Here is a 23,963-nt window from a genome sequence, read left to right on the forward strand (position 1 = left end):
ATAAAAATTACTGTCATCTAAAGATTATTGTTTGTATTTACTACTATAGCCCAACGTTGCTCACAAGCAGCTTCCGGTGGCGCCAAAACTGGTGGACGTAAAGATTTGAAATTTTGCTTAAATACTTTTTAGACCAATACAAACAGAATAAAATATTAACAAACATTTTAATTTTACAGTTAAAATGTTAGGGTTGAAATGGTTAAATTCATAAATGTGTATGCCATTTTGCAGTCCTTTTACTAACCTACTATTTACGGATATCCTTGCGGGCATACAGACATACAGATTTTATAATACCCTTTCACCCTCGGTTACTGAGTAAAAAATGCACTTTGGATTGGGCTTGCTCGTTTTTATGTTTATTATAAATTCAATGCGCGTTTTGCTTAATTGGATTTAGGTGTTGTATATCAAAAACATCCTTTACACAATTACGACACCAATGTGCCAACAATTTAAAAATTTCAAACGTAAATATTACAAATGTTGTAAATTACAATGGAGTGGAGTCTGGCATTTATTAAATTTTAATTACAGTTTTTAACTTTCGATTACGTTTAATATGTTTATATAATTAGAAAAACCTAGACGCTGCGATTCAAAAATAGACCATATTTATAATAATAAGTGTGGGACAAAGCGGTATTTGCAAATTTTCATATATGTTTGTGTTATTGGATTTGCCCCTGCTTTTGTTTTTAATGTTGTAACTACTGTTACTGTTTATGTTGTTGCTATTGCAGGTGTAAATGTGGGTGGGCATGTGTATTAGATGTTGTCGGTAGTTCCTGTGCATGCGGCAGTGAGACCGTTGCCGTCGAGTGCATTATGTTGATGGCGTTTGCAGTTGTGGCGGATGAGGCCAAATCGACGGCTGGCAGGCGTGTGTTATCCTCATATGTATTCGCAGCCATGGTACTCATAACTTCTGGTATTGACGGCGTCTCCACAAGTTGTTGTAGATTTTTCAACTCTGTTGAACGCAAACTAGCTGAGAGACTTTCGCTTGAAGCGAGCGACGTCGATAGCGGTGAGTTCCGATCCATTGATGATGCAATGTCTATAAAGAGGAAACCAAAATTAGGAAATGCAATTTTTACACGACCCTCCATTACTTACCAGTCCTGTCTGTATCCGGGGAGCACGTGTTGTGTCCAGCTCCGCTTTGCGGCTGGTGCAACGACATCATAAGCTTCTCCTCCATTTGAATGATTATTTTCTTCTGCGTGTCGTATTTTTTGTTCAGTGACTGTAATATTACTTTTAAGCATTAGTTTCCGTTTGCTAAATGCATTTTATTCAACTGACCTTGAACATCTCCTCGTATTCTTCCTTTACGGCACGCAGCAAACGTTTCTGTTCCTTGATAACCTTCTCGCTGTTGACGAGTTGAGTTTGAAGTTCAATGGTTCTATGCTTGGTGCTCTCTATCTGTGATGTCTTCTCATCCAGACAGTGCCTAAGATCTGTAAAAACAAGCAATAAAAATTGATTCGATCCATTTGAAAATTACTGACATAACGAAAATCTAACCACAGCAATATTTAAAAAAACTTTTTTAACAATACCTATTCCCGATAATGCATCGCAAGGAGCTTTCTTACTTTGATATACCGCCTTAAGAAACACTTATCGTTTTTCTTTTTTTGAGAAATAGTATTCTAAACGGAACCAACTTGCCATCTTCAACTTGCACTTATCTACACCCCAATGTACATATGTATATATATATATAGATAAGTTATCCATACCACTTATTTCCTTGTTGTAGCTTTCTTGTAGCATTTGGAGTTCCTCGTCGCGCGACCGATAATTTTCTATTTCGGCCAGGCGATCACGACAACGCACCTGCACCTCGCCCATAATGATAAACTCAGCTTCTAGACGTGACAATTCCTGTTTGCACTGCATTCCCACCTCAGCTTGTTGTTGTGCATGCTGGAGCTCCGTATTTAGGTTGAATATCTGGCCACGCATCGCCTGCAGCTCATAATTGACCTCTTTGCGTTCCGACAATTCGGCGTTTAGTCGCGTTTGGAGAGCATCGTTTGCCTGTCGCAAACATTTCTTCTGTTCCAGTTCTTGCTGATATTTTACCTTTAAATCTGCGAGTTCCTCGTTGTAAATATTCTGCCGCTCGGCGGACAATTTGATGGCGTTGTCCATTTTGAGTTGTAATTCCTTGTTCTTAGCACCAAAGTTCTTGAGCTGTTCCAGCAAACGATCGCGTTCCATTTCTAGACTACGCTTGTCACGACTACGTCCCATGAGACGGCGATTGCGTTCAGCGTGTATGCCACGTCGATAACTCTCATATTGTAACTCCAACGCCATTAGCTGTTGTTGCTCGGCATCAAAGCTGTCCTTGGTGGTGTGTATGGATCGCATAATATATTGATCAAGTATGTCCTGTGGATATAACCGATTTTTTTCGTACTTATTGCGCTTCTCATTGCAATCAGAGAGTAGCTCGAACAGTGAAATCTCATAATTTGATGATGGCTCCATTTCCAACGTTTGCGTGCCCGCATTGGCATAGCGTATGGGTTGAATTATTTTGGGCGCCATGGCCATGGCCAATATTTTGCCACTGCGTTGCAGGCGGCTACCAGTCTTGTTTGTCTGCGCATCCGTCATTGTCACCGTTGTCGTTCCATTATGTGTCGGACAGTCAGCTTCATCGTCGTCGTCGAAGAGGTTGTTAAATGCCGGACACGATTGGGTTCGTCGCAATTTCTTTTGGTCTTGCGCAGTAGCTGCCCCTCGCTTTGATGCTGAGCTATTGAACGGCTCACAGTGATAATCATTGTAACAATCGCTGGCCATGCGATTCCGTCGATTAACCTTCTTGGCTAATCTACGCATCACGCCTTGCGTCGGCATATGCAATCCGCCGGAGGTACACATGTTGCGCTCCGTTTCATTGCATTCCCCACAGCCGGTGGTCAAATCCTTTGACTCGATAGTCGTTGCCATTCCCGTTCCCATCGTCGTCTGCATGGTGAGTTGCTGATTGTTTCCCGCTGTCGTTGCCGTTAGCAGCATTTCTGTATTCATTTCAGGCATGCTATTCGGAAAAATCATAGAACGTTGATTGTGATGTTGTTCCTCTGGCCGGCTGGAGCGCGTCTCTATCGGATGAAACGGAGTTTGCGCATGTCGATCCTGAAGCACCTGCTGCAATTGTCTATCATATGTGGTCGTCACTCGAGTCGTTACTGTGGTGCTAGTGGTGGTTATTGTCGAGCCTGCTACGATATTTGTGAGATCAGTGCTGATATCGGGAAAACTAAATTGATTCTGCTGCTGATCTTTGCGCATGGGTGACGAGGGTTGACTGTTACCGAATATGGCGCGCACGGCATGCGGATTGGCCAAAGCGGCACCCATGCCATGCTGTTGCTTAAAGTCCTTCATGGGCGTCGTCTCGGGAGTGGCCTCAACAGCGGCTTCAGGTGGTGACGAGCCCGTCACGCCCAACAACTGGGAATTGCTTGATGTTGGCAACGGCAATATAAACTGTGCAGTGGGTGTTAGCGGTATGGCGCTAGTCGCTGCTGTTATCTCATTGTGCGGACTCCATAGTTGGCTGCTGTTGTTATCTATGCATGCTATAAAGTCTCGGGCTTGCGGCAAAAGTTTCAGCTGATAGGTGCTATTGGAATACTCGCTATTGGAGTTTGTTGAGGTCATTCGACTGTAGCAAGGAGTGCCGCATAACATGCTGCCCGGTGTTATTGGATATGTCGATGTATTATCATCATTGCAGAAATCCGGATGCACCACAGGCAAGGACAGGTGAGCACACTCCATGACTACATCGTGTGGCTCCATTTCTTTCCATCGCGTGTTGCTCACCTCCGTTTCAGTTGTTGCCGTCAGCAGCATAGGATGTACACGTACAGTATCCAACAGTGGTTTGATTGTATGCTGAAAAATGCCACCGCCTTTGTCCTTCTTGATGAAATCAGTCAAATAGCCCAGAAAATTGCATGGATACATGCCATACAAACGATGGAATAACATTTGCAGGCCCACCTGCAAGTGCACAAGCTTTTCTTCAGGCAAGCGATTGGTGTTCTGCAATTTCCACGAGGCCAAGTGGCCAAACACGTCGAAGAGATCGTTTAAAAAGTTCGGCACCGAGTTGGGTATGATAGGCAGCAGCGTAATAATGCAAAGTAGAGCGCTCATCAACGGTACAATGTCCTTCTCATGCTGTAATAACAAAATTCCCTTTACAGTTTGTGCTGGAAATCATTTGCAGATCCACTCACCGTCAGCAACTTAAACACACTCTTGATGAGCCTATGCTTTTCAATTTTATACAACCACGTGGGATGACGTCGCACGATGAAACAGAAGACATTAAGAGCCTGAACGCGATATTGTTGAGTTTTTAGCCATTCGTCGAGACGGTCAAATATATAGCCATCGTGAGGTGTCTGCGCCTTGACAAGCACTTCCATAATGCGCTTGGAGCCAGTTTTGATAAAATATTCCAGCATATACTGCACCGCCCATTGCTCCTTAGCTGTGGGCAGCATTACAAAATTAATTTATTGTCGACATTTTGCCCGAACTATGTGCAAAACTTACTTTGCGTAAAGAGCTCCACAAGTTTCTTTTTGGCCTCCTCGTTTTCGTGCGCCTGATTGGATTCCAAGTCGCTGAACACCTTTTCAATGTCCATGTTGCTCCCGTTTTCGGCTTACCCAAATGCTCTGCTACTATGAAACCACTTAATAGAACCTACCACTACCACCTTCGCTACGCGAAGCAATTGATTTTTCAGCGTACGCCTGCACGCCGCCTCCTACTGGACGTAGAATCTGTCCGTGGCTGTGGTTGCAGTAGCCGCAGTTGAGCAACGCTTGGGTACATGTACACCGCGCCCCGCGCACACCAAGAACTTTGTATTCGTCGTCGTAGTCGTCGTGGTCGCGATCGTCGTTTGCTGCGCGTGTGATTTTACTTGTCTTCCTCGTTGTCAACTGTCGTCAAAATTCGCAATTTAATTGATGTAAAACTTCGCTAACTGGCCAATGTGGGCATACGAAACAAGTGTACTAACCTCTTCTACTCTCATTTTCTTTACATTAATCAGCGTGGTGGCCAAAACATTTAGCTTATAAAGGTTATTTTGCGTTTTCTACATTAGAAGAACTAGAATTTCGACGTCTCACAGTGGCTCAGCTGGAGCGGTGCTGCCAACACGTTCCGCAAAGTGTTGCCAGCTGTTAAAGGCGCAGAGTTGCCAAGCTTGTCAGCAGGTGTTTTGTTATTATTATCAAATTGGTTGACCGACAGACCGACCGGTAAAGATGCGAAAATATTTTTTGGCACCGTTACAGGTGCGACAATTAGCCACGCAGCCAAAATTGGCCGTAAAACCAAATCAGTTAGTATACATAATGCCATTATCATTTAGTTATTTAATTGTATTATTTGTTCTTAGCCAATGGAAAAGTGTGGTTGGTCTCGAAGTACACGCGCAAATATCAAGCACATCCAAACTATTTTCAGGCAGTGGTACAACCTTTGGTGCGCCTTTAAACAGTGCCGTATCATTTTTTGATGCCTCCATACCGGGAACTTTGCCGGTAAGTGTGTTTTTACTTAAATTACAACAGAGTTAACTAAATAATCTTTTGATTGTTACAGGTATTGAATCGCAAATGCGTGGAGTCGGGCATTAAAACAGCTCTGGCACTTGGCTGCCAGGTCAATGAAGTATCCATGTTTGATCGTAAACATTACTTTTATGCAGATTTGCCGGTAAGCAGGTGTAACTTGCGTTTGGTCGAAATTTAAATTCCCTTCTTAACTTCCAGAATGGCTACCAGATTACACAACAACGCGCGGCGTTGGCAAACAATGGAAAAATTTCATTTCCCGTGATTACACCTGGTACGAAGGTTTATTACAAATCCGTTAAACTATTGCAATTACAACTTGAGCAAGACAGTGGCAAGTCGTTGCACGATGATGAACTAAAGAGGTAAACAACTAATAGCCAGCTATCCACCTACCCAGCCTTGATTCACATTTATTTTTGCAGAAGTTTAGTTGACTTGAATCGTGCTGGCTTGCCCTTAATGGAACTGGTATTTGCACCTGATTTAGAGACGGGTGAAGAGGCAGCTTCGTTAGTGAAAGAGCTGATGCTCATACTGAGACGTCTACACACTTGTAGCTGTAAAATGGAAGGTAGTTAAAAGTTGCTTAATACAAATACTACTTCGTTAACTGTTATGTTTGTAGAGGGCGCCCTACGTGTTGATGCGAACATATCCATACACAAAACGGGTGAGCCATTGGGTGTGCGCACAGAGGTGAAAAATATTGGATCCGTGCGCAGTATTTCCCAAGCTATTTCTTATGAAATCAATAGACAAATTAAGCAAGTCGCCGCTGGTGGCATTATAACCAACGAAACGCGCTCTTGGGATGCGGACGGCAGACGCACAGTTGCGATGCGTGATAAAGAAGTTTTGCAAGATTATCGTTTCATGCCCGAGCCTAATTTGCCACCACTGCATGTTAATTTAAAACCAGGCTCTCAATCAACTGAGGATTTGATATCGGTGGCAGCATTGAGTGAAGAAATTCCGGAGTTACCTGAGCATACACGACAAAGGCTCGTAGAGCATTATAAATTAAATTCGGAAACTGCCATCATATTAGTGGTAAGCCAATTGATAGTTGTCTTAAATCTAAGTCATGGAACAGTTCCTCGCTGATAAACTAATGCTTTTAATGCATGGCTAATAATATATTTTCGACAGATAATGTTTTGATAAACTTGTTGAACACACATTACAGTCTTCGTCCCTTTATTTTGTTAAAAGGCTTTTTGTAAAAGTTCTGTCAGAGTGGGAAATAATACTATTCTTTGGCACAAGATTTTCAACACTTAGATATATAGTTTTAAAGCTGAATTTCCTTATCAAACGTAATGTTTCTTTTTGCAGAATGAGCCGATTTTATTGGAACATTTTCTCAATATAACTAAAAGTTTGATGGACGTGCCAACAAAAGTTGTTACGAATTTTCTTATCAATGATTTGTTGACCTATTGCAATAAAATTAATGTGGATGTGGAAGACTGGTAAGTATAATCTAGTTTATTAATATATTAATTAAATTCAATAAATTCAATATTTGCCAGCGCCTTAAGTTCCACAGACCTAAAGGATGTCCTAAAATCGTTGCACTCAGAGGAAATCAACTTGCAGGCAGCACGTCAACTTATAGAACTGTTGCACAATAATCCAAAGACCGATATAAATACGGTGCGTAGTTTTATTATTTTTCTATGAGATACTAAGCAACTAATGAAATCGTTATAGCTTATTGAACAACATAACCTGCAACAAATTTCGGATCTCAATACCATTGAATCCTACTGCCAGCAAGCAATTAACAATCAACCAACGGCTGCGCAGCAATATCGAAAGGGCAAGACCAAAGCACTCTTCGCTTTAGCCGGCGAAGTGGCCAAACTCTCAGCACAGAAAGCCAATATGAAAATCGTAGTACAGTGTTTGGAAAAATTGCTGAAGGATTAATAAAAAGACGGTATTTAAAAGTGTTTATAGAAGTGTATTTTTTGGTTTGTATAATTTATAAAATTTGCGGAGCTCTGGAGTTTTTATTAGAGTTTTTTAAAATTAACCATATATGTTTCTGTATCTTCAGAGGTTTGGTGCAGCTATGGGTGAATAACAATATAAATGCATACAAACATCTGGTAATTTTTAGTTCATTGTATGTATGTAAGTATATTGTATACTTGTATATGTATATTGTTCGGTGTTCTCCAGTTTTTAAGGAGAATTGGAACTGGTGACTGTTTAATGCATGTATGTGGAAAGATGAATGTCGATTGAAGTTTTCATTTTTTTCTTATGCGAAAGATCATGTTGCGCACTATATTCGATTGTCTAGCGAGCAGACAATGAACAGCTAGAATTGTACTAAATAGTTGTTGATAGATTCATTTTGATGAGTAGTGACGACGACTATGCCCAATTTTTAACTCGAGCGTGACTAGTATTGGATGACTACTAAATAAATATTGTTTATCTTTGTAGGCTTAATGCAATTGCCATAAATAAATGCAGCTCTTTTGCTTTTAAGCTGGCAGTTAATGCTTCAAAAGTCTTGGCGGGATCAAGTTACCAAATAACCAACAAGCCAATTAATCGCGTTCATAGTCGCGACACGTAGAGGGCGGCAAACTCATGGACACCGCCGAGTCCAAGCTACATATAAGAAAAAAGAAGCGATTACTGAGTTGAAATTCTTTGAAATCGTGGCATAATTTACCGCCTGGTCTCACTCTCCAGCAGATGTGAGTCAACTGGATGCTGTGAGACATTGCGCAACGAATCGCCCAACGTGCTGCGCAAATGTTGCATCTCTCGATTGGCCTTGGAGCTGCGCAGAATATATTGTTGACGCCGCTTAGCCTCCTGTGCCAATTGTTCGCGCAACATGGAAATCTGTGGAGACAAACGTTTATAGTTCACGTCATGAGATTTTAAAATGCACGGTATGTAAAACTGATAAATTTACGACTCATGCAAATAAGCGGACGGACAGGCGAACTTGCTTATATCAAGTCCTCCCATTCTGCTTTATATTCTTACCCTTTCAAATTCATATTTAAATAATTGGATGTTTCAATTCTTCTTCTCACTTTTGATTATAAATTAATATTCTTTTGAATAGTCATTTTTTAACTAATAGGGTTGAATGCAAATAGTCCGGTTACCCATTCGCATAAAATTTCATTAAACACAGACCCAAATTTATAAAAAGATTTCTAAAAGTAGACCAAACGCTGTAAGTTCTAAGAAGGGCAACTGCAAGCCTCTGTTTGATAATCGGTAATCAGCAATATACATCCATACATAGGTACGGTACTTATATTCAATTACCTGATTTTCAAGCCTTAGCACTTGCTGCTTGTGGGATTGTTCGCGCGCATCCAATAATTTTTCTGCATGCATTTGGGCACTCCGATAACGCTCCGAATCCATTCCATCCACGCACTTGGCGCTGTCATGCATGCGTGCTTTACAACGCGCCAGCTCCGATTCCTTCTCGGCGAGCAGCGTTTCCAAGCGACGCACCTTTAAGCGTAAATCACGCGTCTCTTGTTCAATGACAGCATGGTCTAAGCCACAGCTATAGGCTCCGTTGTTGCCACTGTCAAAGCGATTGGAATCGTACTCGCCGTTATCTGCCATCCGATCACCTGTACCTCCGCCTACACCCCCACCATAATAGGAACTTGATTTCTCAGCACGATCGTAGGCATTTCCACTTGAAAATTTGCTCTTGCGCTCGCATTCTAACTGCTTGACCTTATCCTGCAAGGTTTGCAGCTTGCTGCGCAGCTCAGATTTCTCACGTTGTGAGGATTTCAACTGACGACTTAGCTCCTCCTCCTCGCGACTGCCGCCATTAACATTACCAAGACTGGGCTTATCATTCGACTCCTGATTCCACTTGGCAATGCGTAGCTGCGATTCGAGTGCGGAGCGCTGCACCTCCAGATCCGTAACCTGTTCCTGCAAACGCTGATTACCATCCAACTGAGCCTGCTGGCTGCGTCGTAGCTCATTAAGATTAGTCTGTGCACTGTCTAGACGTTCGGTTAAGATGCGTTTTTCATTCTCCGCCGTTTGCAGTGATTTCTGCAGCAGCTTCAGCTTATCCTCATTTGTCTGTGAGCAGTGGCCCTGTTCCGAAAGCTCCTTGTTTAGGGTTTTTATCTCACCACGCAGTTCGGTTTCAGTGACTGCTGCTTTTTGCAGTCGTTCCTTCATCTGATCCACTGTGGACTTAAGCGATGTGCAGCGATCCTCCAGCTGCGCCAAGGCGCGATTTTGGTTTTCAAGGCGCTCTGATACCTGCCTTATGTTGCAATCTTTTTCTTGGAGTGCCATCTGTAGACGGGTGAGGTCGCCCTCCATGGCCACGCGTTGCAGATCCAGTTTGCTGGCGCGTCCCTCCACCTTGGCCAGCTCTTCTTGCAGCTGACGCTTTTCATTTTCCAGCTTAGCGCCATGCTGACGGCACTTTTCTAGGCGATCCTGAAAAAGAGAAGGAATAGTTGATCATCAAGGGAGCCCAACTGTCTATGAAGAGAAGGAGGGCGACTTTCTAATCCTACATTCTTACCTCATTCTGCGAATTTTCCTCAGATGTGGCGCCTAATTGCATTTCCGTTTGTGCCAAACGCTCCCGTAACATTTGGCATTCGTCACTGCGGTGCTTGAATTTTTCTTCAAGTGCATTAAGCTCCGATATCTTCATCTTTCGTTCCGTTTCCAGGTTGCTCTTCTCTTCTTGCAGATTACGGAGCAGCATCTGTAGTTTTCCCACCTTGGTATCACAGCGTAGTTGCTGCTCGGCGGCATCTTGTAGCTGCTTTTTGGCAGCGCATAGCTGTGACTTGTAATCGTCCTTTTCACGCTCGATCTGCGCCACCTGGTGCATAAGGTTGCGCACACCTTTGCGCACGAGATCGGGATCCACATCGATCGGTGCGTCAGGACACTGGGAAGTGCTGCGTGTGTCGTAGTCCCCGCTGCGTGAAGGACTAAAACGACGAGATGGACTAACCAAACGATGCGATAAATTGACGCTGCCATCGATTTGAATGCCGGCAATTCTGCGCAGCGTGTGCACCACAGAGCTTAACTTGTGCTCGGTATCACGCTTGTGCAGCTCGACACAGGCCAGTTGTTCGTCCAGAGCCCGTATGCGACCCTCGGCTCCACCCAGGCGCGCCTTTAGCTCCTGTATCTGTTGCGTGGCATCGGCCAGGCACACCTCTAGATTGTGTTTTTGATCCTCGAGGCGCTTTTCGCGTCCGCGTGCCTCCTCCATACGGGTGGCCAGCTCCTGCTCGCGTGCATGGAAGCGATGTTCCTCCTGATTGTTGTGGCAACGCGCACGAGCCAACTCCTGCCGTGTGGCACACAGATTTGCCTCCAGATCGGAGAGCTGCTTCTTTATCTGACACAATTCCTGCTGTGCACGCTCCTTGAGCTCCGTCTCACTCAGTAGTTTTCCCTGCAATTCCTTACCGCCTTCCTCCTTCTGGGCGAACTCCATTTGCGTCTTATGCAGTGTTGCCTTGGTCGCATTGAACTCTTGCGTGGTTTTCGTAAAGTTATTCTCCGTCTCTTTAAGTATTGTGCTCAGACGGGTGCGTTCATTTTCCAGCGTGTTCTTTGTCTCTTCCAGATTGCTTATCTTTTGCAACGCCTCCTCAATTGCCCGAGCCTGCTCTCGTTTGGCACCCTCGACGCGTTTCACATGATCGCGTAGCTCCTTGTTGCTATTCGAGTACTTGTCGCGTTCAATGTTGCTGTCTGCTAATTGCCGTCGGGTATCAGTTAACTCCTTACGCAAACTATCGATGTAACCCTCGCCTGTCGGAATAGAAATAAAGGGGTGAATTGCAAACGAAAGGATGTGAACAAACGCATTTGCTTCGCTTACCTTCCTTGGCCTTTCGCAGTGCATCCTGCAGTTCATTGTTGGTGCCTTCCATTTTGTCCTCCTTCAGCCGGATTTCCATCTTCAGCTCATCAGATAGCCTGAAGAGCGTATCACGCTCCTCACGTATGCTGGTTAGCTGCAGCTCCTGCTTCCGTATGCACTCTTCCAATTTGATTCTGTTGAAACAGTTTCAAAATATTGTCCCATTAACATTTCTATTGCAGCAACTACCGAATACTAATAGGAGATCCTGTCCTCTCAATCCTTGAAAACTTTACACTGTATTCAATTACTTTCCCTTAATCTATTCTTTGAGTCACACTCTATATGTGTGTTCACATTTCTCCACTAATATAATTTTATTCCACCCGTTACCCCTTAGTCTTCATTCGCTGCTGTCTTGACTGCCCATTACTCACTTATTCTCCTCCTCTTTAGTGCGTATGTGTACGATTTCATCCTTAAGTTGTGCTATGGCCGAACGCTGCTTTTCATCACGTGCATTAGCTTCCCGTTTGTTGCGATCCAATGCCTCTTGTTCCGTCTTCAGATCCCTCGCGACGGCTTCGAGTCGCTCGGCTACCGCCTGTTTGTCCCGATGTGCCATCAAAAGAGCCTGCTGCTTTTCGTTTTCAGCGCGAATCAGGGCTTCCTCATGCTGTTGCACCAGACTCTCTATGTGTGCTTGGAGCGCGGCTAGGCGTTCCTGTAGTTTCTCAATCTCATCGTCCTTGGCTGTTTGCAGTGCCTGAAGGGCTTGTTGCATTCGCTTCTCTAGCGCATTGCGCAGCTGCAATACCTCGTCGCCATGTTTCTTGGCTGCATCTTCGGCGGCGGCCTTTAGATTAGAGATCTTCTGATTGAAGTCATTTTCCGCTGCTCGTGCAGCATTAAGCAGTTGCGTCTTGGTCTCCTGTGACTTGCGTTGGCATTGCTCAAGATCTTTTTGCAATCGGGCCACATGATTCTTCAAGGACTCTTCCCGTACCAATGCTTCCTGCAGATCACGTTCCAGCTGACTGCGTTTCTCCTCAGTGGCCTCTAGGGTAGTATTGGTGTCGAAAAGCACGGCATCTAGGGATTCCTTCTCGGAACGCATTGCCGCCAATAGCTCGTTCAAACGATGCGTGTCTTTCTCATGCAAATCAATGACCACCTGTTTCTCCTCCACGTCCTTGACCATTTCTTCGAGATTGCGATTGAGTCGGCTATTCGTTTCCGTGGTTTGTTCGAGACGTTGCCGTGTACGCATGAGCTCCTCGTTGAGGGCCTCCTTCTTGCGACACATGGCCGTCAGCTGGTTGTGTATGTCACCACGATCGCGTGTTACACAAGCCAGATCTTGCAGAATCTTCTCCTTCTCCAGCTGCAGACATTTGATCTTCTCGCTATAGGAGAGATTGTCTGTCTCTAGCTCAAGACGCGCCTTGTCCAATACCGCCAGCTCTTTCTTCAGTTCACCAATTTCGTTGGCCTGATCGGCGGCCTGCAAACGCAATTTCTTGCGCTCTTCCTGAGCATCAAGCAAACAATTCTGGACAGACTTAAGCTCATCACTGGTGGAGCAATTGTTGTTCGAAAGTTTTTCGTGCTTCTCCTGCAGGTCACACTTTTCTAGCAGCAGCCTGTCCAAGTCATACTCCAAATCGGATTTCTGTTTCTCCAGCATATTAATGAGGTTGTCGGACTCGATGCGCTGTTGCTCAAGTAGATCTCGATTAAGACTGACGCGATTGAGTTCTTCACGCAAAGAAATGGTTTCCTCACGCAAGCGGCTGCTGCGATCTTCCTCAGATCTAAACGAGTGAACATATTAATATGAGTTGTTGTTAATTATAGTTTAAGGAATTTGAGTACCTCAGATTTAATTCAGTTATATTTTTGTCCTTCAATATGCGTTGTATTTCCAATTCCACTGCCTTTTTGTCCTCCTCCAGTGAGTCAATGCGTTTCTGCAGCTTTCCATAGTTCAGTTGCAGTTTCTCGAACTCGCTGCTCAGGTTTTCAAACTAGTAAGGAGGAAATAGAGGGGTTTCTTTTTTTTTTTGAATATATATGGGAATAAGGTAAGCTTATGTCGAATAAAATCTACAATCCGCAAACAATGATGCCACAAAATTTCCCAAAAGCACCGTCGTCCAAATAATCTCTTTATTTTTATACGAATGGAAAAAAACACGTTTTTTGAATCAATTATCTCTACAATAAACAAACAATGCCTTGGCTCTTTAGCTCTGTTCAAGATCAAGCAAAGAACAAATGCTGTTCTTATAGACAGATGGCCATCAGCTGTCGCAGCTCTGTCTCCTAAAACTCGGACTTGGTTATCAAGTATAAATATGTGCTTACCCCATTGACAGAAAAGGATCGGTGTCATCAAACCCAATTCAAAATGCAAGCTTTCAGGGATTGAAAATCTGGTGATTGCTGGCATTACGGGCCTAAACACTTATTCTACTACAATCCAACTCTAGGAAGTAAAAGATTTATGTGATGTTGAACACAGGAGCTGGTTGTAGGTAGCTGAGAAGGCAATCAAGAAGCTTGAAAACATTATTAAAAAGAATGGTGAATGTTGTTGCTTGAAGATTGCTATATTATTTTCCGAGATGAAAATTGTTTTCATCCATTCCATTTAATACAATTTCTATCTCATGAAGATAACAATGCATTTAAAAATTTCTACAATTTCAACAAATCTCTTGGGGTTTCTTTTCGTCCGTTTAATTCGTTTTAATGAAACAAATTTTAAGAGGCTTTCGTAGAAAGAACTATTTAGGCCCAATTCCTAATACAAAAGGGTACTGACAAAGGGCTGTCGATTCCGTGCCCTTTTCTCTCAAGCAGTATAATCAAAGATATGTAGTATAGATCCAAAGCTTGAATAGCACAAATAAGAGATGATGTACGTTTAACAATAAACACAATTAAGTCAAATTTATTTACAATGTTTTTTCAACCAAAGTTTTTGAATAGTTCCCGAAAGTTGAATGTACATCCTTTGGTTAAATAGGTATCAAATTATGAAAATTTGACCAAGAAGAATAAGCGCATTTGAAAATAGTTTCCCTCATTGAACTTATTGAACATTTATTCAGATAAGTGTCTTTAACTTACCGCATTATTCAAATCAGCGCGTCCCATTTCCGACTGTTGTTTTTGTGCACGAATCTCGTCGAGCGTCTTCTGCAGGCTCTCTCGCTCCTTTAGCAGCTCGGACAATTTGGAATTGCTGGCATCCAGTTTCTCCGTCAACTGCTGCATTTTAGTGGTCAGGAGGGTCTTGGTGCCCTCGCTGGTATCTAATTGGGTTTTGGTAGTGCGTAGATTTTCGCTGGCATTCTGGAATTTAACCTGCATGTCGTGCAGGGCCAACTGGTACTTGTGCAGCGCTGCCTGTACAGCTGAAATGGTGCCCTCGGCAAATGCTTGAGATGCGCGCGTCGAATTGCGTCTCGGAGATTTGCTGCCGCCACCACCACCCGCAACTGAAGCGGAATCACGCGTCAAGTGCATGTGCTGCATGGCCCCGCCGACCTCGGCGTCTGCCTCGCGATCGGCGATCTCGGCATCTTGTACAACAGCCTGAGCTATTTCGCGCATGGAATTGTTCAGTCGCTCGATTTCGTCATTGTAGCGATTAGCCAGGGCCGCCTGCGATTCCGCTTGGGCGCACCGATCTTCAAGCTTCTTCAGTTGATTCATCAGTTCGAGCAGTCGCTGATCACGCTCCATTATCTCATGCCGGGCACTCTCGTATTGCACCTTCAGTGTGGCCAGTTGGGCCTGCAAATCATCGTTTTCGCGACGTGATAGCTTCAGCTCCTCATCAGCGGCACGCTTGGCCTGCTGGTGATTGAAGGCCACACTCGAATTGCTGCCATTGATGTCTTTGCTCACGCTGTTGATCTCCATACCCATTTTGGCCACCTCATTTTTCATCGAGGTCTGCATGTCCTTGAAGGCACGTTTGACCGCCACAACTTCCCGCCACATTTTCAGCAGACGATTGTGCTCGCTGTTGTAGTAGTCCTTGAAGGCCTGCTCCTCTTCCTTGAACTCGTCCTCCTTTATTAATAGCTCGTCGCGCATATTGGACCAATCATTGGTCAGTTTTTGCAAATCATTGGTCAGCGCCTCGTTGACCCGATTGGATTCCTCCAGCTGTTGCCGCAATGCATTGTTCTGTGCCAGGATCTGCTCACAGCGATTGTGCTCCTCCTCCAGCTTGCGACACAGTTCGCTGCCATCGTCATGCACATAGTCGCGTGCACAGCTGGGTGGAGGAGAGTCCAGCGACGAGCTGCAGGGCAAACTCGACTGACCGAGTGTTAAGGAAGTGGAGCACTGAAAGCACAAAGAATATCCACGGATATTATTGCTGAAGAGTATTGTATCAGGTATTCTCCGCCAAATTTAATATTTTTCAAGCACCTAAGAACCTAAGAGCATCTCATTATTCTCATCAGTGCCCTAAGGTGGTGCACATAATCTGATACGGGGTCTGGCATAGCTCAACGAGCTAGCAGGAAACCCACAATGTGAGTTTGTTTCTGCGTAGGCAGTCGGTTCCAATTACGTCGCAACCATCATGACAACAGCATGATTGAAAATATTCCAGGGTTTCGTAAACTTTAATTATTGTCCTACCAGGGACAGATCTTTAATAAAGATTGAATATTTACAAACAAATAAAAATAAAATGTATTGATACTTATTCTCAAGGGCGTAGGCAGGGGGGAGGGGGTAGAGCAGGGCCGTTGCCCCCCTACAAAAAATTTTGCCATATAAAGCCGACGCACTATTTCGAATTTAAATGGATCTGAGTTGGATTTGTTGAAGTTTTTTCATTGATCATTTTTTAAATGCATCGTGCATTATTTAATCAAAATATTAATTTTTTGGCACCCCCCTTAGGTAAAAGCTGCCTACGCCCTTGCTTGTTCTAAAGTTCACTTATCACAAAAAAGAGGGAATTCCAGGAGCTTTTTAGAAGGATGATCGTAAACATAAGTTGTACCCTTTATATTTTAAATTTACTTGCAACCGTTTTATGATTAGGCAGAAAGTACTAATAATACAAATATCGTATGCAAAAACATCAACACTTTCTGTAAGAGCAGTTTTTGATTTCTTGATAACAATTTATCTAAGTCTGTGAGATTTGAACGTCAAGCCGATTCGATTCAAATCTCTTTAGGGCATGGAGTTAAAATTTCACTTTCCTAATGATAACTGATAAAATGTAGTTTTTGATTTTCTGATAACAATTTATCATATTCTGAACTCAAGCCAATTCGATTCGAATCTCTTTAGTGCATAGAAACATTGCTCTTACCTAATAACAACTGACTGGAATCTTAGATAGGTGAACTCTAAGCATACTTCAGGACTCTGAGACAGACTCTGATGCGCTTCGAAGATGTCTTTGTTACTTACTTTAGAGATATACTATATGTAGAGAGTATTGGACTTACCATTACTTGGCTCGCGGTTGGTCCCGTCGTCAGCTTTGGTGGACAAGTAGTTGTCGCTGCCGTAGAGGTTGGCTTAATGGTCTCATGCATGCGGTCCTCCAGATCGCTGCAACGTTGCCGATACTGCTGTATCTTCGACTGGAGTCTGCTCACCAGATTCGCTTGATTCTGTTGCGCCTGCTTGTAGGTGTCCAGTCGTCGTCGATAGCTGTGCGATTCATCAGCTAACCGTTGCCGCAACTCCTGATTCTGGCGCAACAGCGCATTCGTGGAATCAGCTATGGGTGGTGCGGGGCTTAACATTCTGGGCGTAATGGCACCGGAGGTGTTGGCGTTATTATTATTATTGGTGCTATTATTGTTGTGGCTGGGGTTATAGTTGTTATCGCTGGCGGGGACGCCGCCACGTCCGCGATTTCTGGCAAATGGCAGTCGCGAGGCCGTCGAGGTCGAGGCCGGGTTGATGGACGTTAACGGTGGGTCGACGGCCGCTGGGCAGGGCGTCTGCTTGAAGTTATCGCGATAGGCTTGCATCTAAAAAAAAAAAAAATAAAACAACAAACACAATTGAGTGAGTGTGGGATTGGGAGGGGGGAGGACAGAAAAGTGCACCCTTTGTAACTGTCGGCTCCCGAAACAGTTTTGCGGTTTGCGTGTACATCCGGGCCCCAACCAACCAGAAAAATGCAGAAACTTTTGCAAAAGTTCTACGCCTAAATGCTCGATAACTTTGCCCAAATTGATTTATTAACTTTTGCTGCCGCCAAACTCGAGCCAGTACTGGCGCCATTATGTACGGCCGCCATGCTATGTGAAGAATATTTTTCATTTCCGGTCGCCATGACAGCTGGACTCAAGCGAATTTTTATGCTTCACTCATACTCGTAAATAAACAAGTACGAAAACGAAATTCAAATGTGATTCTACTACCCAAATTATATTTGTACATTTCTATGTGAAACAGAAACATAGGACACTTCTCCAACCTCGGCGCCATCCCTCAGACAAGCACGCATTGCACGGTCTGTCACCAGGGAAGCGAGGAACACAAACCCTTGCCGCCCGATATACTACTGGAAATCAGCCTGAGGGCCCAACGTCCCCAAACCAAGCACAGCTGCAAGGCCCGCTCACCTGTCTCAGCAACAACCACACACATAGAGGTATTCTTGTTCCTACTCCTAAATACGTTGTATTTATTTTAATAACAAATTTTTTTTACGTTGCCATTGTTGTTGAAACTTCTTTCGACACGAAAAGCGTCTTCATTTTCGCCCCCTTGTCCTCGAATTCTCAACACTGTCAGCTACTTATGTTGATTGTCTGCTTTTGGGGGCCACCGACCGATCTAGCATAGCATGGTTGGAGGCATTATTCGCTTTCATTTATGTATCTAGCGAACAACTAAACAAAAATTAATAACCATCCATCATACACACAATACTCGTATTGGCCGATGTCTCGTTTCAGATTTGGCATGCAATATTGAGTTAACTTCCTAGTCCTAGGTATACTTTCTATTTTTGTGAGCTCGTTTTATGGAGCATCATAAAAAATTGCAATGAATTTTTTGTGCCAAACCAAGCTATACACGAAAAGCATTGCTTATTCATAACCATATCAATGTTTTGTTGAGCAAACAGCTATTCTTCTTCTTCAAGACGGATTTGAATTGAATTTTAGACGATTATGAAATGGACTGACTAACACTATTTGAAAAATTGATTATTTTGATAGTTCCTTCGTCTTATACATGATAATAGGGTGCATCTCAGTTTTCAATCTGGCGTTATTGCCATTTGTGATTACATCGACACCTTTGAACGATCCCATCAAATTTTGGACGACCTTTTCAATACAACTAATCAAAGCTTTATCTGAAAATCTATAAAAGTAGTCTGGCAAGAAAATGTGTCTACGTCTTAATAACAAATACATTAACAGAGCACTTACATATTACTTGCTTATCAATCGTACATAAAAATGCAATAACCGCAATGGCACCGAACAGAGAAATTTAAAAAGATACTGTAAGTGGCAGATAGTTCATAATCCCTTTTCCCCCTGTTTTTAAATGCATAAACAACTTGGGTTTTACTTCTCGGCTACTATTTATACAAGAAATATATTATTCTTCATTCATATTAGAATTTTTTGTTTTTTTTCCTTAATAATCTTGATAAATAGATAAAACCTTAGGCAATCTTGGTTGTTTTTGAAGTCCCACGATTCGTTTTTTAAACAAAACAAAAATACTAACATAAGAGAACATTTTTTTTTTAATTTTCAATAAAAATGCAAGTTTATAAAATCGTTAAAATATTCATTTTTAACCCATTTAGCGGGTCGAATTTGTATACCGTGCGTATATACATGGACTCCACAGAGTGTGCAGTATATGTATATTCTTAATCACTATGAAAAGATTTCATAAAGAATAGGAGCTAGGACAGTCAAACTACATTCCTAGCACCGAGAAAAGATAAGTTTGTGTTTCTTGCACGGATGCACCTCTCCACTAATTAGTGATTTTTCCATAACTCCAGCAATTCATAAATAATACAAATAATTTTGGTACAGGGTTTTGCAAGAGTTGGCGCTGCCGGAGCGTAGCGTTTCATTCCTGTTCAAACTTACAAAAACGCAGAAAATTAGTATTCAAATTTCTGCGCTAGCTTCTACGAATTAATATTTATTATTACCAACGCTCATTATGGAATTAAATGATTACATTTTCAAAATAAAAAGGCTTACTTACAAAAACGCAGAAAATTAGTATTCAAATTTCTGCGCTAGCTTCTACGAATTAATATTTATTATTACCAACGCTCATTATGGAATTAAATGGATTAAATGGATTAAATTTTCAAAATAAAAAGGCGACGAGTGTCCCTTACGATTTTAGAAAAATATCAGTTCATTTGATTTATTCTGCTTTAAATAATGCTTTAAATGTATTATGTTTCCAAAAATGTAAAAAAAAACCAATTCACTTAAATTTAATAATCACTTAAGTGATTTAACCTTTTTGTGAAACCGGAAAACTCCATTAAGCATTACAAAGTATAACTTTTAAGATCTTAACAGTATGTTATGTGGTATTAGTAGTTCTTATAATCACAGATTGAATTCGAAATGCCTTGCCTTAAATTATTCATATCCTAAATTCACTTACGTCTCACGATATTTAAAAATATCCACACAAATCCGCACCAATTATAAATTCGCCAATAGAATTATATTCGAGCGCACAATATTCAAATGTTGTTAACTGATTGAGCTTCAATTGAATACTCATCAAGTTATCATGCACCTCACTAGGGTACACCTCTTTTCGGCTAACTGCCAATTTGTGGGCCGTCTAGCCACCCACCACACCCGTCTTTGCGAACTGAAATCACTTCACTCACTTCAGTCACGTCCCCAAACTTCCCACTTGCTGCGGCAATTGACACAAATTTGCGAATTGCGGAAATACGCAACTAATGTTCTGAGGATGGATGGCTAGAGACCAACCACCAAACCGCACTCTGCCAACTAATCAGACTGTAACGAAATAAGTGAATAGATATACTCGAGAATATCGCTATCCGTAGCGCCGTTTAACTATCGAGCTCTGCACACCGACTGAGCGCCAACGACAGCGCCATGCCGTTTACATAGGCAGAGACAAACGGATGGACGAACCGCCATTATGGACAAGTCGAGGGACCTGCTAGCTAGGCTAGACCTCTCCAAGTTGGGGTTAGGGTAGAATAAACATTGAATTAACAAATTCCTCGTTACCAGGAGCAACAGAATTGATTGCGATTGCAAGTTGAAGGCGTAGCTGCTATGAAAGCATTGGTTCGCAAAGAAGAAGTCACAATTATGTTTGTCGTGCGAGCGAGCAACAAATGTAAATCGTTTCTCAAAACATACTACTTACTATATTTCGAATGCGGTCGGTTAATATGGGGGGTTACACAAAGTCAGTGACGGTGTGTGTGTGGGGGGTGTGGGCGCTCCATGTTCCTGCCAATGTTAATGTGCCTGGATGGTTTCAATAAGTCAATGTTTAGGTTATAAATTCTGTGTTCTGTCAATAAGTTTTTACCACATTTCACATTATTCTTTGTAACCCCTTATCGTATTATGCTAATCACCAAAAACAAAAGAGTTGTGTCTGATTTTAGAAAAATGTACATTTCAAAGAAAAAATAACTCGATGTTGATGTTAGTTGTGTAACTATGACTAAGAACAATGGGGTTCTATTATGGAAAATAAATAACATCATATTTTCAGAATCAATTTTCAGTCGATATTTTTTTAAGACTATTTTGAAATCGTTTAGTTTTTGTAACACCCAGGAGGGAGCATGTTATGTATGCTACAAAGTAGAGCTATTTTTTTTTAACAGTATATCAAGGCGAGTTGTTTTAGACTGTCTCTCTGGTAGTATAAAAGTCAGTTAACTTGATATGCAGGAAATCCCAAGTCCAGGGAGGAACAAGTGTGTGTTTTTAATTGTTGATGCACTAAAATGTCAAAAACTTTCGGTAAAAAATTTACTTTTTAAAATGCATACTTTATTATGAAAATTATTATGAATGCTACAATCTCCAAATTTAGCATATGCTTGGATTTATCTAGATAACGTTAAAGTCACTTTTAGTTTTTTTCGACCTATTCCGATTTACTTAGCGTTATAGTAGCCCCCGAGAAACTAAAATATATATCTCCTAAAATTGCTTTCAGAGTTTTCAAGGTGTTTATATTGCCATGATAACCATGTTGTCCTGACATATTTCCCTTTCATCAGATTCTGGAATTTTCACTCATTTACATTCAAGAACTCGGCTTGTATGTTATGATTTATTTACGTTCAGACTCTTAATTTCAAAAAGATAAAAAAATATTATAAATCATCTAAAACGTAGGGAGAGGCTTTAAAAAACATTTATCGCCCCAGATTCTTGATCAGTTAGTGTTGCAGCGATTATATTTTTTATGCTTGCTTGTTGGTTTTATAATAAACTCATATAAGTAATATGTTTCTTGTTATATAGTAGAGTTGAGGAAACAGAAAATCTGTTCAAACTAATCTTACTTAATAAACTAAAATATATGCAACCGGTTGATATCTATATGAAGATTAAATAGAATAGGATATTCAAAGATTTGATAAAACAGTTCTGCTTACAAAACTCGACCCTGCCACTGTTAAAAAATGTGCTTGAGATGATAATGAAAACGGGAAATCTCTATTGTAGTAAGGCGACAAGCGGTCTATCTGATCACCGGGGAAGCAAGTTTCGAACTTACACTCATGATGGTCTTCCTCAAGGTCTTTAGCATTATATTTCCCCATAGTTCCCTACCATTGTCAGATATTCTTAGGCTGCTTAAAAGCTTTAAAGTAAAATGGACTTGAAAGTCACACTTGCTGTGGTCTTCATTGAGGACTCAAATAATATAATTCTGAGAATGTGCAAGCAAATACTCTAGGTGCTCCAGAACCTATGCTCGTACCATTTTGAAGACTCCTAATAGGCTGAAGACCAAGCTTCGAACTTACTATTGAAGTGGTCTCTATAAAGCTCTCGAATATTCTCCATAATCTCCTCTTTGTGGTGTGAAAACATCGACGTACATCTTCGACTACTTCAGAGCCCCCTCACAGTGGATCCCAAGGCCTAGACTAACAGATTTTATTTTGAGTTTCGAAAGTTCACGTTGAAGCCAAAGAGCAGTCTTCTATTACAAAATATTTCCTGGCACACAGGTTAAAAAAACACAAAAAAATGTTATTGCGACGACGACTGTTATTCGAATCGTCGGTGTGAGTGATAGAAGGTTATCACATCGCTGAGGCCCCCATATCAGAAATTGCATGCACACGCATGCAGGAACGTCGAATTGCAAAATACAAAATCAAATACGAATACCTATAGGTCTGAGTATCTGACAATGCCAAAACGGCGCCGCCCAACAACCAATAAAATAGAAAGAAAAAAAAAAACAAATTAAATTAAATGAAATAATTTGAATATTAATTCTTATCAAGTTATACACACTATACTATATACGTGTATATATAAATATACATTTTTTGCTGCTGCTGCTGCTGCTCAGATCAGCTTAACCTGAGCAACCTTGGGGAGATACCAAGGTTCAGGTATATAGCATAGTCGTGTACTCGTATATTTTTAGATGGGCTGCATGTGGAATCATGGTGGATGGATGGATGGATGTTGTATGTATTTGTTATTCGGAGAGTATTATAACTATAGAGATAGGCTGCATCGAGTGCATCGAATAAAACATCGTCTGGGTGTTAAGTCCGCTTGGTTATACAAATTGTCGCGCTCGTTACTTGTTGTTTACCAGACAAGAGAGGTACGCGTACTTTTTACTTTCTGTTTTCATTTCATTTGTAGGTATGATGCAATTTCGAGGTATTTCAACAATCCATAAAGGTGATGATGATGATGAACATTCCTGTCTGTGTCGCGATGAAGCATAAGTTTTAATTTGTGTTGATGTTAGTGTTGTTGGCTTAATGGCTGTTGGGTTCATAGTCATGCTTCTTATCAGCGATAGTCGTCGTTGTTGTTGTTGTTGTAGTTGTTGCCGTTGGAACCATTAAACCGCGTAGAATCGAGTAAAATAAATATTGTATTAATAATCCTATACGCTTGTACGTTGTCTGATTAACGACAAAATATGATGGGACCAAAGTTCGAGACTCTCTCTAGGTGACTAGCGAAGCTGCAGTCAAGTTACTTGGGAACACAGATGGTCATAGGGGAGCTTGAGAGTGAGGATGAAAATCACGTATAGTTACGGATTCTACCTTTACGCTCCCTCTATAACGCGCTTGATTGATTTGGTTTTGGTTGGGTTTGGTCCTAGTGGAAAACTTTACATTACGATTGCATTGCTCGTTGCAATCTATTAAAAAATACAAATGGTGAAAA

At 41.9% G+C, this 23,963-nt stretch overlaps 3 protein-coding genes across 3 annotated transcripts; 1 reads left to right on the forward strand and 2 right to left on the reverse strand.

Annotated features, from left to right (window-relative positions):
• Window positions 1–540: 540 nt before the first annotated feature.
• LOC115621088 (hamartin) lies at window positions 541–5,233 on the reverse strand. The gene is made up of 7 exons (XM_030514621.1): window positions 5,078–5,233; window positions 4,603–4,997; window positions 4,281–4,537; window positions 1,755–4,221; window positions 1,312–1,469; window positions 1,123–1,252; window positions 541–1,063 (listed from the first exon to the last, which is right to left on the reverse strand). The coding sequence occupies exons 2-7, from the start codon at window positions 4,694–4,696 to the stop codon at window positions 738–740; spliced, it is 3,432 nt and encodes a 1,143-aa protein (XP_030370481.1). The 5' UTR covers window positions 4,697–4,997; window positions 5,078–5,233; the 3' UTR covers window positions 541–737.
• A 55-nt stretch (window positions 5,234–5,288) lies between these two features.
• Window positions 5,289–7,601, forward strand: LOC115620368 (glutamyl-tRNA(Gln) amidotransferase subunit B, mitochondrial). Its single transcript, XM_030513573.1, has 9 exons — window positions 5,289–5,404; window positions 5,462–5,606; window positions 5,668–5,781; window positions 5,838–6,004; window positions 6,065–6,213; window positions 6,268–6,692; window positions 6,978–7,114; window positions 7,175–7,298; window positions 7,356–7,601. The coding sequence occupies exons 1-9, from the start codon at window positions 5,328–5,330 to the stop codon at window positions 7,572–7,574; spliced, it is 1,557 nt and encodes a 518-aa protein (XP_030369433.1). The 5' UTR covers window positions 5,289–5,327; the 3' UTR covers window positions 7,575–7,601.
• Window positions 7,602–7,628: 27 nt separating this feature from the next.
• LOC115620236 (rootletin) lies at window positions 7,629–17,306 on the reverse strand. Its single transcript, XM_030513381.1, has 10 exons — window positions 17,004–17,306; window positions 16,177–16,187; window positions 14,644–15,907; window positions 13,384–13,535; window positions 11,946–13,322; window positions 11,527–11,702; window positions 10,198–11,456; window positions 8,949–10,109; window positions 8,335–8,510; window positions 7,629–8,270 (listed from the first exon to the last, which is right to left on the reverse strand). Exons 1-10 carry the CDS (start codon window positions 17,304–17,306, stop codon window positions 8,207–8,209), a joined length of 5,943 nt encoding a protein of 1,980 aa, XP_030369241.1. The 3' UTR covers window positions 7,629–8,206.
• Between the last annotated feature and the right edge of the window lie 6,657 nt (window positions 17,307–23,963).

This window comes from Scaptodrosophila lebanonensis, unplaced genomic scaffold (genome assembly GCF_003285725.1).
Source record: "Scaptodrosophila lebanonensis strain 11010-0011.00,11010-0021.00 unplaced genomic scaffold, SlebRS2 tig00000024-arrow-pilon, whole genome shotgun sequence".
In the NCBI taxonomy this organism is placed as follows: Eukaryota; Metazoa; Arthropoda; class Insecta; order Diptera; family Drosophilidae; genus Scaptodrosophila; species Scaptodrosophila lebanonensis.

Bases quoted from the DNA above. Each gene is read 5' to 3' on its own strand.
- LOC115621088 (XM_030514621.1), bottom strand. From the start codon at position 4,696: ATGGACATTGAAAAGGTGTTCAGCGACTTGGAATCCAATCAGGCGCAC. The intron at 4,538-4,602 runs GTAAGTTTTGCA...TGCTGCCCACAG, and splicing joins TGTGGAGCTCTTTACGCAAA to CTAAGGAGCAATGGGCGGTG. The intron at 1,064-1,122 runs GTAAGTAATGGA...TCCTCTTTATAG, and splicing joins CCCGGATACAGACAGGACTG to ACATTGCATCATCAATGGAT.
- LOC115620368 (XM_030513573.1), top strand. From the start codon at position 5,328: ATGCGAAAATATTTTTTGGCACCGTTACAGGTGCGACAATTAGCCACG. The intron at 5,405-5,461 runs GTTAGTATACAT...ATTTGTTCTTAG, and splicing joins TTGGCCGTAAAACCAAATCA to CCAATGGAAAAGTGTGGTTG. The intron at 6,005-6,064 runs GTAAACAACTAA...TTATTTTTGCAG, and splicing joins CACGATGATGAACTAAAGAG to AAGTTTAGTTGACTTGAATC.
- LOC115620236 (XM_030513381.1), bottom strand. From the start codon at position 17,306: ATGTTAAGCCCCGCACCACCCATAGCTGATTCCACGAATGCGCTGTTG. The intron at 13,536-14,643 runs GTAAGTTAAAGA...CCTCCTTACTAG, and splicing joins GCGCTGATTTGAATAATGCG to TTTGAAAACCTGAGCAGCGA. The intron at 8,511-8,948 runs GTAATTGAATAT...TTGTCTCCACAG, and splicing joins TGCTAAGGCTTGAAAATCAG to ATTTCCATGTTGCGCGAACA.